This window comes from Perna viridis, chromosome 5 (genome assembly GCF_037379345.1).
Source record: "Perna viridis isolate PV_CMFRI_1.1 ecotype Kerala chromosome 5, ASM3737934v1, whole genome shotgun sequence".
Lineage (NCBI taxonomy): Eukaryota > Metazoa > Mollusca > Bivalvia > Mytilida > Mytilidae > Perna > Perna viridis.
This window is the reverse complement of record NC_142449.1, coordinates 4,564,428-4,579,686: the sequence shown is the minus strand read 5'-3', so window position 1 is coordinate 4,579,686 and position 15,259 is coordinate 4,564,428. Positions and strand designations below refer to the sequence as shown.

The 15,259-nt window shown below is 32.4% G+C and overlaps 1 protein-coding gene across 3 annotated transcripts in view; it reads left to right on the top strand.

The window, feature by feature from the left end:
• LOC148615679 (ranBP-type and C3HC4-type zinc finger-containing protein 1-like) overlaps positions 1–15,259 on the top strand; it is a 36,572-nt gene that overhangs the window by 10,508 nt on the left and 10,805 nt on the right. For 2 of the 3 annotated variants that reach the window (XR_015922029.1, XM_088582167.1), the window contains exons 4-8: positions 3,312–3,405; positions 6,289–6,466; positions 7,675–7,913; positions 8,248–8,421; positions 14,114–14,295. Coding sequence is in view for 2 of the 3 variants with exons in the window: in XM_088582167.1 (XP_088438293.1) it covers positions 3,312–3,405; positions 6,289–6,466; positions 7,675–7,913; positions 8,248–8,421; positions 14,114–14,295 (867 nt within the window). In the remaining variant the exon portion in view is untranslated. Of the gene's footprint in view, positions 1–3,311; positions 3,406–6,288; positions 6,467–7,674; positions 7,914–8,247; positions 8,422–10,216; positions 11,903–14,113; positions 14,296–15,259 lie in introns of those variants that run through there. The other variant, XM_088582168.1, reaches the window with a different exon arrangement.

The window sequence follows — 15,259 nt, the reverse complement described above, 5'->3', positions numbered from 1 at the left end:
TGAGTAATGTAAATTGATAAAATGTTCAGTATTTCAATATCTATAATTGGTACAAAATTTCAGTGAAATCTATTTACCTTTCTTATATCTAGATATTTCGATATCTATTATTGATGCAAGTTAATGAAAAACATCTGAGGACCCTCTTTGGAGATATGGCCCTTGAAAGTGTCATTTTTAGCTCACCTGGCCTAAGGCTACATGTATGTGAGCTATTGCCATCACTTGGCTTACGTTGTCGTCTTCGTTTCAAAACACTTTAAAAAAAATCTTTTCCTCTGAAACTACATGACCAATTGGAACCAAGCTTAGTATGAATGTTCCTTGGGTATCCTGCATAGAACTGATGTGGGGATTTTTGATCCATTGAACAACATGGCCACAGTTACTTAAAATAGAACTTAGGGTCAGACATTAATTTTTGGCATATATTTCCAAAACCTTTCAGTTTAGCCAAATTCTTTTAATTGATGAAATGATCCTTGTTATTAGGACTACAAATGTTTTGAAAGGATCAAAATTGTCAGACGACTACCTGTAAGAGTTACTGCCCTTGAAAGGTGAATAATGACAGTTTTTTTGGTGTTTTTGTTTTTACTGTTTTCAGCCAATATTTTGAAAACTATGAATGATAGAAAGAAACTTTCAATTGTTGATATGATCCTGGTGATAAGTCCTACCAAAATCTTCTTGAGTCAAAATTGTTGGACAACTCCTAGTTAAATTTATTGCCCTTGGAAGGCAAAATTTAAGCAGACAAGCAATTCAGTCTCCTGGGAGCCTCTTGTTTATGTTTTAATCAGTTTTTGCCTGTTATTTATAAAACAAAATCAAATTTATGATTAATGTAAATTGATAAATATTCAATATTCCAATAACTATTTTTGGTGCAAATTTTAGACAAATCTGTTGACTCTTCTTGTAGATATGGCCCTTGAAATAGTCATTTTTGATGTTTTTATAAGTTTTTTGCCTACTATTTAGAAAATGAAAACAGACTGATGATTAATGCAAATTGATAAAATGTTCAGTATTTCAATATCTATTACTGTTGCCTATTTCAGAAATTTTTTTTGCCCCTTCCAGGAGTTATGGCCTGTGAAAGCATCATTTTTTAGCTCACCTGGCCACAGGCCATGTGAACTAATGCCATTACTGAGCGTCCATCATCGTTGTCATCTGTTGTCTGTTGTCATCGTTATTAACAATTATACAAAACTCTTCTCCTCTGAAACTATGTGACCAAGAAGAACCAAACTTGGTATGAATGTTCCTTGGGGTATCCTGCATAGAACTAATGTGGGGATTTTTGATTTGTCAAAAAACATGGCCACTATAACTAAAATTAGAACAGAGGGGCAGACAGTGGTTTATCACATATATCTCCAAAACCTTTAGGTTTAACTAAATTTTGAGGGTAAAAGTGTTCATCATGATGAGATCTGTCATTGGTCAACTCTTGGTTTTAATCTGTTAAGCCATGTTGGAGTTATTGCCCTTTTTCAACAATTTTTGCTATTTTTAATGTTATTTCTTTCAAAAATCTTCTCCATTGACACTACTTGACCAATTGAAACCAAACTTGGTACAAATGTTCCTACGGGTAGGCTGCATTGAACTGATGTTGGGATTTTTGATCTGTTAAAAAACATGGCTGCTGTCACTGAAAATAGAACATAGGTGTCAGACAGTGGTTTTTCATATCTCCAAAACCATTAGGTTTAGATAAATTCAGACATGGGTAAAAGTGTTCATCATGATGAGATCTATCATTGGTCAAGTTTTGGTTTTAATTTATTAAGTCATGTTGGAGTTACTGCCCATTTTCAACGATTTTTGCTATTTTTAGCTCACCTTGCCAAAGGCCATGTGAGCTATTGCCATCACTTGGTGTCTGTCGTCATCGTCCTTTGTCGTTGTTAACAATTGTACAGAACTCTTCTCCTCTGAAACTCCTTGACTAATTAGAACCAAACTACTTATGAATATTCCTTGGGGTATCCTGCATAGAACTGATATGGGGATTTTTGATTTGTCAAAAAACATGGACACCGTTACTAAAAATAGAACATAGGGGTCAGACAGTAGTTTTTCACATATATCATCTTAATTGTTAGGTTTAGCTCAATTCTGACAGGATAAAAGTGTTCAGCATGATGAGATCTATCTCTGGTCAAATTTTGGTTTTAATCCGTTAAGCCATGTTGGAGTTATTGCCCTTTTTCAACGATTTTTGCTATTTTTAATGTTATTTCTTTCCAAAATCTTCTTCTCTGACACTACTTGACCAATTGAAAATGAACTTGGTATGAATGTTTCTTGGGGTATCCTGCATAGAACTGATGTTGGGATTTTTGATTTGTCAAAAAGCATGGCCTCCATTACTAAAAATAGAACATACGGGTCAGACAGTAGTTTTTCACATATAACTCCAAAACCATTAGGTTTATCCAAATTCTTTCAATAGTTAAAATGATCCGTATTATTAGGACTACAGACTCCTTGTAAGAGCTATTGCCCTTGAAAGGGGAAAGGGGAAAAATAACTTTTTTTTTTAATTGTTTTCAGTCAATATCTTGAAAAATATGATAGATTAAAAGAAACTTTCAATTGTTGAAAAGATTTTGTGATAAGACTTCTTGAGTCAAAATTGTTGGATAACTTTTTGTTTAATTTATTGCTTTGAAAGTCAAAATTCAACCTGGTGAGGGATTCAGTCTCCTGGGAGCCTCTTGTTTTATGCTTTAATCAGTGTTTGCCTATTATTAAGAAAACAAAAGCTGATTGATGATTAATGTAAATTGATAAAATGTTAAGTATTTCAATATCTAATATTGGTGCCAACTTAATATCGTGGCCCCTGAAAGTGGCATTTTGAACATTTTCCCTGTGTTTGCCTTTTGTTAACAAAACAAAATGTAAATGTATGTTAAGATTTATTATTGGTGCAAATTTAGAAAATATCTGTTGATTGCATTTATTAATGATTTTTTGCACTTTTAGCATGTTTTTCAGTTAACATAAGTAGAATCATGATTAATATTTAAATCTTCAGTATCATGACAAATAGCATGTGTGCAAAATTGGTTTTGCCATATTTAGGTTTTGGATGTAATCAACATTTTAAAGCTATTAAACCAGGTGAGCAATTCATGCTCTTGAGAGCCTCTTGGTCAACAACTCTGTGTAGAGATAGCTAGTTTACCTTCATGTTCTACATTTTGTCTCGTCTGCCTTGTATATGATGATACTGTTGTTTGATCTTATAAAACTGTTTAATGCTTTGATATTTTCCATGTGTTATTTTACAGAATAAAGGTGTGTGTAGAAGATAAAGAAAGTACTGGTGCATCTCTGTTACTCAGTGTTAAACTTTCAGATACCATTGGAGATTTAAAGAAAAATGTATGTGTAAATAACACTGATCAAATATGTTTTCTGAACAATGGCTTTTGTAGTTTCAGGTTTCAAAATGAGTGAATGTTAAATATTGTAAAATATTGACTTTAACATCATAACTAACTTACAGAGGGTCGTTTATTATGATGTCTAAATAAAATACTTAGCCAATTGATATTATGCCATATTTAAGTTTCATGTGTAATAGAATGGAACAAAAAATCTGTAGTTACTGTAATCTCTGGCATAATGGATGAGAACTCTATATGCAGGTGCTGAAGGGATGTTGCCACAGATGAAAAGAAAGTTGACAATATGGAATGAAAAGTAATTGTGTTTGTTCTGTAGTTTGGTCAATAGTTTTCCTTGATCATACCTTTAGAATATTCATCTGGCTGTCCATGAATCAGTACCAACATGTTATAACTAAAGTATACAACTTCATCATGGTCAATTGACTGGGGAATATTTATAAAAGGTGGGCAAAATGAAGAATTTATAAGGCTTTAAGACCACCAGTTATTACATGTATTTATAAGATAAACCTTTGAGTTGTATATGCAAAAAGTCTTGTGTCTATATCAATATATGATATCAAACTTATTGGTCCTATTGGTCATATATTTTGTGAACATTATTGTTATTCCCTTCTAAGGGTAATTAGTACATAAAAAATATCAAATATATTAACCTTAAGGGCAGATCTTGTCAAAGTTTACCATCGGTTGCCTTTGATGATAATAGATAATTTTTTTTTTCAAAATGCACAGTTGTTTTGAATGTAATGACTAGATCAATACTGGGATAATTGGAATAGCAACAAGCCATATCTGATATTTGTGATGCATATTTCTGATGCCTTATGTTATTATAAGACTTGACTAATATAAAAATATATACATGTATTGCATCTGTCATATTAGATGAATCATGGAGACTATAGTTGATCATTTTGTTAACACAAGTTGACCAGCAAGTTTTCTTTATTTACTTTGCTGTCACTGGGAATAAAAATTGAATTAAATGGCTAGTCGATGGCACAACAATTGGTCAGTTGAAGTCTCTGTGAATTATTTCTTTTGCATCAAATGAAATTCAACTTCATTGTAGTTTTAAGCACAACTAGTATTGCCAAATGTATTTCAGTAAAACTTAGTTCTAAGGAATATATGTAACCATATGTATTTCAGAGAAAACCGTACTAAGATCTTAAGGACAAAAATAAGTTGTTCCTTTTTTAGGACATAAATAGTTGTTATTAGATCCTGTTTTTGGGAGTCTTTATTTATTGATATATGAGATGAGCAGTATTTGTTTTTGGGAGTCTTTATTAATTGATGTATGAGATGAGCAGTATTTGTTTTTGGGAGTCTTTATTAATTGTTGTATGAGATGAGCAGTATTTGTTTTTGGGAGTCTTTATTAATTGTTGTATGAGATGAGCAGTATTTGTTTTTTTGGGGGGGTATTTATTTATTGATGTATGAGATGAGCAGTATTTGTTTTTTTTGGGAGTCTTTATTAATTGTTGTATGAGATGAGCAGTATTTGTTTTTTTTTGGGGGGTATTTATTTATTGATGTATGAGATGAGCAGTATTTGTTTTTTTTGGGGGGTATTTATTTATTGATGTATGAGATGAGCAGTATTTGTTTTTTTTTGGGGGTATTTATTTATTGATGTATGAGATGAGCAGTATTTGTTTTTTGGAGTCTTTATTAATTGTTGTATGAGATGAGCAGTATTTGTTTTTTTGGGGTATTTATTTATTGATGTATGAGATGAGCAGTATTTGTTTTTGGGAGTCTTTATTAATTGTTGTATGAGATGAGCAGTATTTGTTTTTTTGGGGGGTATTTATTTATTGATGTATGAGATGAGCAGTATTTGTTTTTTTTTTGGGGTATTTATTTATTGATGTATGAGATGAGCAGTATTTGTTTTTTTTTGGGGTATTTATTTATTGATGTATGAGATGAGCAGTATTAGTTTTTTTGGGGTATTTATTAATTGATGTATGAGATAAGCAGTATTTGTTTTTGAAGCTTACATGTATCAGGGAAGTTTCAATTATTTCTCAAGTTGATGCTAATGCTATAAGTGTTATTTGACTATCTAATTGTTTCAGACATTAACCACCTTTCTTTGTACGAACTTAGAATGTCCTGATATATTATGACAATGTGGTGATCTATCTTTCTTGAGTATAATTCTTGGGAAGGTTTAACAGAAATAGGATTTTGTTCAGCAGTAACATACATATCCCAGACTTAAATTTCAACTTTGTTGTAATATTGGTTTGTAGCTACAATCAGTGACATTTATGGCTATTTTCTTAAATTATGAGTCATTCATACTGATAATTTCCTGTCTCAGTATTGTATACTATAAACTAAGGATTCAGGTATCATTATCCTGTCTCAGTATTGTACACTGTACACAAAGGATTCAGGTGTCATTATCCATGTCTCAGTATTGTACACTGTGCGCTAAGGATTCAGGTGTCATTATCTTGTCTCAGTATTGTACACTGTACACTGAGGATTCAGGTGTCATTATCCTGTCTCAGTATTGTACACTGTACACGAAGGATTCAGGTGTCATTGTCCTGTCTCAGTATTGTATACTATAAACTAAGGATTCAGATGTCATTATTCTGCCTCAGTATTGTACACTGTACATGAAGGATTCAGGTGTCATTATCCATGTCTCAGTATTGTACACTGTAAACTAAGTATTCAAGTATCATTATCCATGTTAACAGTAACAATGTAAAATAATGAGAACTATCATTGATTAACTGACTGTACCAGCTCAAGGAAAATAAACTCCATGAAGGTAGTTAACTATAAGTTATCATGAAAATGCATTATTTAAAACTCATTTTAGATGTTTCTGAGACATAAATTTCCAACGGAAGTTCAGAAGTGGATTGTTGGTAAAAGAATACCAAAGGATGAAGAAACTTTACAGAGACTGCGTGTAACTCATGGCCAAACTGTATTCCTATATCTAGTCTCTGCCAAATCTGTAGGTTTGGACAAAAAACAACACATGGCAGCTTCAGGTAGGTCTGTGTTGCTTAACAATATTATATTTAAAGGCCTTTTGGGGAATACATGTAGTTGCATAAAAAAAAAATTCTCATATTTTCCCCCCAAAAAAGCTATCATTGTAGATAATGGTTTGTATACAATTACTTCCAAAAATAATGGTAGAGGTCCAATGATTTTTATATGCCATGCTAACACAGTTTGAGGGGTATACAGGAATCATCCTATCTGTGTGTCTGTCAGTTGGTCTGTCATTTGATTACATTTCTTGAAGTGCAACTCCTCCTAAACTGCTCAAGGAAATTTGATCAAATTTCAAAGGAAGATTAGGCATTATACGGACATGAATGAAAAAATATGATTATTTTCTGAAGACTCTGAGGTTAAATAAGTGACCTTAAGGCTTTTAATTGTCAAAACCTTGTAAGTGCAACTACTCCTAAACCTGTCAATGAAATTTCTTGAAATTTATATAGTAAGTTTGTGCATCATGTGTAGATATACATGAAATAATATAATTACTGTAGGAGGTCTCCAAAGGGAGATAATCCAACTTTTTTTACGTCATATAACCTTATAACTCCTTATAAACAGCTTTAAGAATTTTGATAAAATTCTGTAGGAGAATTTTTTATCAGATGCAGTTGTGCTTAAAGGAATATAATTGTTGTCAGAAGATTCTGGAGGGTTGTAATCTAACTACTACTTAATTTATTAGCTCTCCTGGCTGAAGGCCATGTGAGCTATTGCCATCACTTGGTGTCTGTCATCATGGTCTGTCATCGTCATCGTCATCATTAACAATTATACAAAACTCATCTCCTCTGCCGTTATTAAAAATAGAATATAGGGGTCTGACAGTAGTTTTTCACATATATCTCCAAAACCGTTAGGTTTAGCTAAATTCTTTCTATAGCTGAAATGATCCTTATTATTAGGACTACAGAAGTCATCAGGGATAAAAGTTGTCAGACGTCTCTTTGTAAGAGTTATAACACTTGAAAGGGGAAAAATGACAATATCTTGAAAACTATGATAGATTAAAAGAAACTTTCAATTGTTGAAATGATCCTACCAAGTCTTCTCAAGTCAAAATTGTTGGACAACTTCTTGTTAAATGTATTGCCCTTCAAAGGCAAAATTTAAGCAGGTGGGTGATTCCGACTCCTGGGAGCCTCTTGTTGCAGCTTTAGTAGCAGGGTTTTATAACTTTATTTCACAGGAGTCTATGTTGACATGACCCTGAAAGAACCTGGTGTACCTCAAATAGCAAAGCCAGGTCCACAACCCATGAATGATTTAAATCCAATGCCTACACTGAAACCAGAAGTAAAGGTAGAGAGACCAGTCAGGACTGAGAACCAGGCTGTAATACAACCTAAAATACAACCTCAAGCTGAGGCTGGTGGTGTTGAAGTAAAAAGACCTCCAATACAGAAACCTAAAACAGATTCTAATTCAGTAATAACATTGTTTAATCAGTCATAATGCATCTCTGAGTCACTGTAAACAAACAAGTATTTACATAAACTTTAGGAAAAATACTTTCATTCATTAGGGAAGAGGTACAAAGACAAAATGGATATTAATATTTTAGTGTTCAAATTAGTGCAAGTGATTTACTTTTAATCCAGACTTGTAAAATCTTGGAAAATTATTGTAGCATAATTGAATATTGAGCTAATTTTGATTAAAAAAATTATAGCAATTTTTTTTGTTCTGATAATTCCTTTTACTTACAGTTGAAGTATCACTTCTACATAGAAATGTTTAATGGACTGGTGTATTTTTCCAGGTTGGATGGCAGTGTGCTGCATGTACATACTTAAACCTCCCAACTAGACCAGGATGTGAGATGTGTTCAAGCCCTCGGCCAAAAGACTACAAGATTCCTGAAAATTATGTTATGTCTCAGATTGAGTTAGAACGACTACAGAAGGAAAAAGAAGATGAAAGGAAAGCTCAACAGGTAAAGTATGATGAGATTCTAGCATATATTTTTCTGTTATTTCAACTTTTGTTTGGGGGTTGGATGTCGGTGTCAACATGTTATTATGTATAAATCCAATCATTTTTTTGTTATCAGTAATGGCTTCTTTTGTAGGAGTTACTGTTTTGTTGTCAGTAATGGTTACTTTTGTAGGAGTTACTGTTTTGTCATCAGTAATGGTTACTTTTGTAGGAGTTATTGTTTTGTTGACAGTAATGGTTACTTTTGTAGGAGTTATTGTTTTGTTGTCAGTAATGGTTACTTTTGTAGGAGTTATTGTTTTGTTGTCAGTAATGGTTACTTTTGTAGGAGTTACTGTTTTGTTGTCAGTAATGGTTACTTTTGTAGGAGTTACTGTTTTGTCATCAGTAATGGTTACTTTTGTAGGAGTTATTGTTTTGTTGTCAGTAATGGTTACTTTTGTAGGAGTTCCTGTTTTGTGATTGGTAATGGCTACTTTTGTAGGAGTTACTGTTTTGTGATTGGTAATGGCTACTTTTGTAGGAGTTCCTGTTTTGTGATTGGTAATGGCTACTTTTGTAGGAGTTACTGTTTTGTGATTGGTAATGGCTACTTTTGTTGGAGTTACTGTTTGTTTGTCAGTAATGGGTACTTTTGTTGGAGTTACTGTTTTGTTGTCAGTAATGGTTACTTTTATAGGAGTTACTGTTTTGTTGTCTGTAAAGCCATACAAAAGTGTTTAGTTTCTCAGGTCTATTTTTAAAGAAAAGTTTGTTTGTTTTTTTTTTTCTTGTCAAAAGCAAATAGACAAATTTATTGTGTGAAATATTTCATGGTGTATACTGCTGTTATTTATATTTATTATACAGTTCAGAAAATGTGCCTTTTGAGGATAAGTTGGGAATAAAACTCCATGGCATCAGCTAGAGTAAACAAATGGCTTAATTGTTGTGCCATGTTTTAATTTAGATATTTTTTTTATTCCCAAATAAGAAACGCTGACGCCAGAGTGTTTTAGGGGATATGGCCGTGCCAGAGAACATAACCTATTTTATTTTTATTTTTTATCTACTTTTGTAGATGATTTTATTAAGATTATTTTCAAGTAATGCCTACTTTTGTGATAGCAACATTTGCACTGTACATGGAAAAAGTTTTAATCAATTAATATAAACTAATTTTCTTCACCATTTTTGCATACAAATGTTTCATACAATGAACTCCTGCTTTATCTTCTTATATTGAGTGGTAAGAAATGCAATCATGTTTAAAAATGGCAGAGATGTCTATTTTTGATAAATAAAAGTGTATGTTGAATAAAATTAAGAAACATATGAAAGTTAACATTGAACTAGAATTTTTTCAGGTTGCACTGGTATTCTTTACATCAATGTTGTTTTTGACAGCTGATGTTAATTAATTAATTACCAATACTGTGGTTGTTATTTTTTTTGTTGTGTACCAAATTTTGTGGTTTTCATGGTTCCTTCGAGAGGAAAATTCTAGTTCCTAACAAATGTTAAATTTCAATTAAAAACTGAGATGCTCTAAAGAAATCAACAGATTCAAATTATGTGACAAAGCCAAAATGTCAAAACTGATGCTAACAAATAAAAGTATATTTGTACCTTGTTGGAATGTGAAACAAAAAGTTGAAATTGTTGTCTTGTGAAATATGCAGCACATATCTATTGAATTAAAAGGAGTAAAACCTTTAAAAGATCTTTTGAATAATGATAATGACTTTCCATCTTTTCACTTTTATTTGTGATGTATGTTTTCACCAGTTTTTTCTCTTCTGACGACTTTTCAGGCAGCCGCGGAACGTCGTGCAAGGGAGAGAGAACTGGATGAAAACATTTACAAGCAAATGACTGAGGAAGAAATACACCAATTATTGACCCTTAATGACCAAATGCAACAACAGATAATACAATCCCGTCAAACTGGAGGACAAGAGCATGAATTTCATGAGCCAGTACAAACACCACGTGGGCCAACACAACCACAGGAACCATTAGAAAATATTCAGTATACACTCCAACCAAATGCACAATTAGATTTTAATCATGAAAATGAGGACTCTGATTGATGTTGAATTTATTTTCACTGTTTAGATTTGACATTTTACTACTTTGTAGGCAAATTTAGGCAAAACTATTGGCTAGATGAGCAATAGTGCTAACTACTTGGTATTGTGTAGGTTTTTTATGTTTGACATGTGATAGTTATTTTTCTTGCTGACTCACAATAAATGTAGGTGTGATAAGTTATTGTTGGCTGTAGTGACTGCAAATATAGGTTGTTAGACCTTTTCACTAAATTTAAATAGAAACAAGAGAAACTCAATTGGAGCTTTTTCGTTTTCTTGCTTTTAATATTTAGAAGGGGTTACAGTTATTTAACTTTATTTGTTTCATTGCACAGTCATGTTTTGGGCTTAAAAAGTATTATCACGTATTACTGTAAAGAAAGCATTGAATTATCCAGTTCCCTCTTAACTTCAATAATTCACATGTAAAATAAATCTGTACTTTCACTATTGGACTTTCTCCTACAAAAATGTCAAAACACTTTTGTCTTGTGATGTTAACTTTATTTAATGTCACTGAAAATTTGGAATATCAATCTTTTGATCACAAAATATAGAATTTATTTTGAAATAGTAATTAATATTTTTAGTGTCAGATGCTCGGAGATGTAACTCCTGCATGGAACAAAATCCATACTTCAACACTCATTATTACTCATCATATTTTGGTTATTCACGGTTCCACTATAACATTGGTTTCCTTGATTACACTTTCCAACTAATTATCCTTTAATTATTCACAGTCTGTTTATGTGGTTTTCACTTATCAACTGTGTACTTTTTAAGAGGAAAAAATGTTGTTAAAATTTTTTAATATTATGATTTATCATATCTTTCCTTAAAATATTTTTGACATTTCACACTATAATGAACTATATTGTGGGTGTTGCCTTGCTGTTAATTTACAGTATGTCACGGTAGATTTTATCTTTACCTCGTAGATATGTATATAGAATATCATAACAACCTTGAGACATCTATGTAAGATTGAAAGCTAACTCAAAGATCAATATGGGTCCGAATGTCATTTAAATGTATACTGCCATTATTCTGTATGTGTTAAAAACGCTATTACCGGTAGATTTGTCCTATGTTTCTAACAAGTTACACACTCTTGTGAAGTACATATATACTTTGTTTTCAGTATTCTTGATCATAATTTGGTTGTTCTGTCTTTACTGTGGAGTCTAACTGTATTAGTATTGATAAATAGTAGTAAGATTACTAGGTATGGAATATAAATAATGCTGGGAAATCAGGATATTTATTTATATTTTTGTATTTTCATTTTTAATGAAATCCATGTTGTTTCAGTTCTTTTCTTGTTGTGTATGTGTACTTATAAAGTATCATGTATCACATGTCTTTTTTTCATATGCTGACCAATCATTAAAATGTATTTGACTATGTCAAACTTTTCACTTCATTATCAAAGACAGCTAAACAGTAGCAAAGACAGCTATACAGTACATGAATTCAAACCAGCTGAACAGTATCAGTATTAAAAACAGCTAAGGTGAAGATGTTGATAAAACAACCTAGTTACAGGCCTAAAACATTACAAGTGGTTCCTTAGTTACAGACCTAAAACAGTAAAAATAGTTCCTTAACACAAACCTAAAACATTACTAGTTATTCTTTAGTTACGGGCCTAGAACATTACAAGTGGTTCTTTAGTTACAGGTCAAAAATATTACAAACGGTTTCTTAGTTGCAGACCTTAGATATTACAAATGGTTCCTTAGGTACAGACCTAAAACATAACAAATGGTTCCTTAACACAGGCCTAATGTTTACAAATGGTTCCTTAGCTGCAGGCCTAAATTATTACAAGTGGTTCCTTAATTACAGGACTAAATCATTACAACACGTTCCTTAGTTACAGGCCTAAATCATTACAATAGGTTCTTTAGCTACAGGCCTAAATCATTACAAGAGGTTCTTTATCTACAGGCCTAAATCATTACAAGTGGTTCCTTAGTTACAGGCCTAAATCATTACAAGACGTTCTTTAGCTACAGGCCTAAATCATTACAAGTGGTTCCTTTGCTACAGGCCTAAATCATTACAAGCTGTAGGCCTAAATCTTTACAAGTTGTTCCTTAGTTACAGGCTTATAGATGCTTCAGGATAAATTTAAATAGCTTTTTTGTTGTGTTCTAGATGTATTGAATGTATTTGAGGCATAAAATACCAAATTGAGAAAAATGATGTGCCATTCATTGCCTGATTATTACACAGAATGGTACTTAAATGTAAATATCACCTGAAACTGCAACAAACTTTTTCATATGTTTTAAAATCAGTGGAAACAGTTTTACAACTGTGCATATAAAGCACATCACAGCATATCTTTTCTTTAATCATACAAAAAAAACTATAGTTTTCTCATATACTATTATGAAGTCCATTAAAACATATACATGCTAGTAAACAACTGCAAAAAAAATGTGTCTTCCTGTGATGATATGGCACTGTTGGCATTGTTGTCTGTAGACATTAGTTGTTCACACAAAGTGTATAGATCTCTATGAACATAAGGTACCAAACCATCAAAGAAAAGCTTGGATTGATTTTAGGGCTTGTTTCTCCTGAGGAATAAGGGACAAGAAGGGTCCAGATACAAACAGGGTAAAAGTGCATAAAACTCTATCAAATTGTACTACAAGGTTCCATACTACCAAATGAAAATAGTTTTATGTTCAGAATTAGGAACCACTTTGATTCAGATCAAAATTTTACGTGGTGTCAAAGATTTATTCTGAATAAAAATCAGAGCCGTATCAAGCTTGAATGGTTTGGACATCCTTGCCCTGATTGTACAGGATTTATTCTCTTCCATTGTATAAAGCTATGCCCTTTGAAGCATTTTATTTGTAAGTCCTAAATGTATATTTCATATTGGTGTTGAATATATGAAAAAACTTTGACAAACATGATGAACATGTTAAACAGGTCTATATTTGTTTCTCCCCCACTTTAGTGGAAAACATTACTGTGGAAGTATTATTGTTTGTGGGGTACCAATTATCATGGTATTCATGGGTTTGATAAACCACAAAATTTGGTTCCCAAAGAAAATGAAATTTCCCATTCATTTGAATGATATACTTTTCAATGTTATGAAATCAAGAATCTACTAACTAGTATTTTAACCCCTTAACCACGAAAATTGGTACTTACAAATAAAAGTACTTTTACAGTATTGTTTTTGCCTAGTCCATCTGTCTTTTTTGTTAACACGACTTCTTGAAAACTTCTGGACGAAATTTCATTAAACTTTGTAGATAGTTAAGACATGACATACTTGTGCATACTAATAGAAATTAATAAGGATCTGAATTTTGTGGAAATTATATCCCTTTGAACTTTGGGATGGGGGAACATGTGGTTTTTGTAGGGGAAAACAAACTTAAATCATTGAATGATTTACACCAACCACTGGACAATCTAGAAAAGACAACAAAAGCAAAAATCGCCTATAATTGTCTAGAAAATTTAGCATGTTTCTTCATGTTATACTCTTGAGGTTGTATATGTAAATTTTGGGTGCCTTAAAACAGAAAAAATACTTAGAAAACTTTGTTCGCCTTACATTGTTGAACTTTTTTATTAAAGTTGGAGCAGGAAAGACAGAGACGGGAGGCTGAACAAAGTCAGGAGAACTTTCAGCAGCTGGTACAAGCTGATGACCAGCATACAATACCTAATCAGGAACCATTTGACTGCCCTATATGTTTTGACAGAATAACTCCAGGCAACGGTGTTGTATTGAGGGAATGCCTGCACAGTTTTTGTAGGTAAGTACCATCTTTCAAATGTTACATATGATTCACTTTGTCTGTCCATCTACTTTGATAAATAGATTTCCATAAAAGATTAAATTGATATGAAGGTTTGGCAGCGTGAATACATGTGCTGAAAGGAGACTGTAAATGAGGAATTAAAACATGGATTTTGTTGATTTTACAGAAATTGGGTAATGGAGACCACTTTTTTGCTCACCTGGCCAAATGCCATGTGAGCTATTGCCATCACTTGGCATCCATCGTTGTCGTTAACAATATTTCAAAACTCTTCTCCTCAGACACTTTTTTTGCTATTTATAATGTTATTTTTTTTCAAAATCTTCTCCTCTGACACTACTTGACCAATTGGAACCAAACTTGGTATGAATGTTCTTTGGGGTCCTGCATAGAACTGATATGGTGATTTTTGATCTGTCAAAAAACATGGTTGCCTTTTAAAAGTAGAAAATAGGGGTCAGACAGTAGTTTTTCCTATATATATCCAAAACCGTTAGGTTTAGCGGAATTCTGATTTCAGGTCAAAGTGTTCAGCATGATGAAATCTTTAGGAGACAAATTTTCGTTTTAATCTGTTGAGCCATGTTGGAGTTATTGCCCTTTTACAGCGTTTTTTTGTTGTTGCTATTTTTAATGTTATTTCTTTCAAAAAACTTCTCTTCTGACACTACTTGACCAATTGGAACCATACTTGGTATGAATGTTCCTTGGGTATCCTGTATAAACTAATTTGGGGATTTTTGATCCGTTGAAAAACATGGACACTGTTAACTAAATATAAAACAGAAGGGTCAGACAGTAGTTTTTTGGATATATTTCCACAACTGTTACCGGTAGGTTTTGCCAAATTCTGAGGCGGGTAAAAGTGTTCAGCATGATGAGATCTAACAGTGTCAAATTTTTGTTTTAATCTGTTGATCCATGTTGGTGTTATTGCCCTTTTTCAACATTTTTTTTC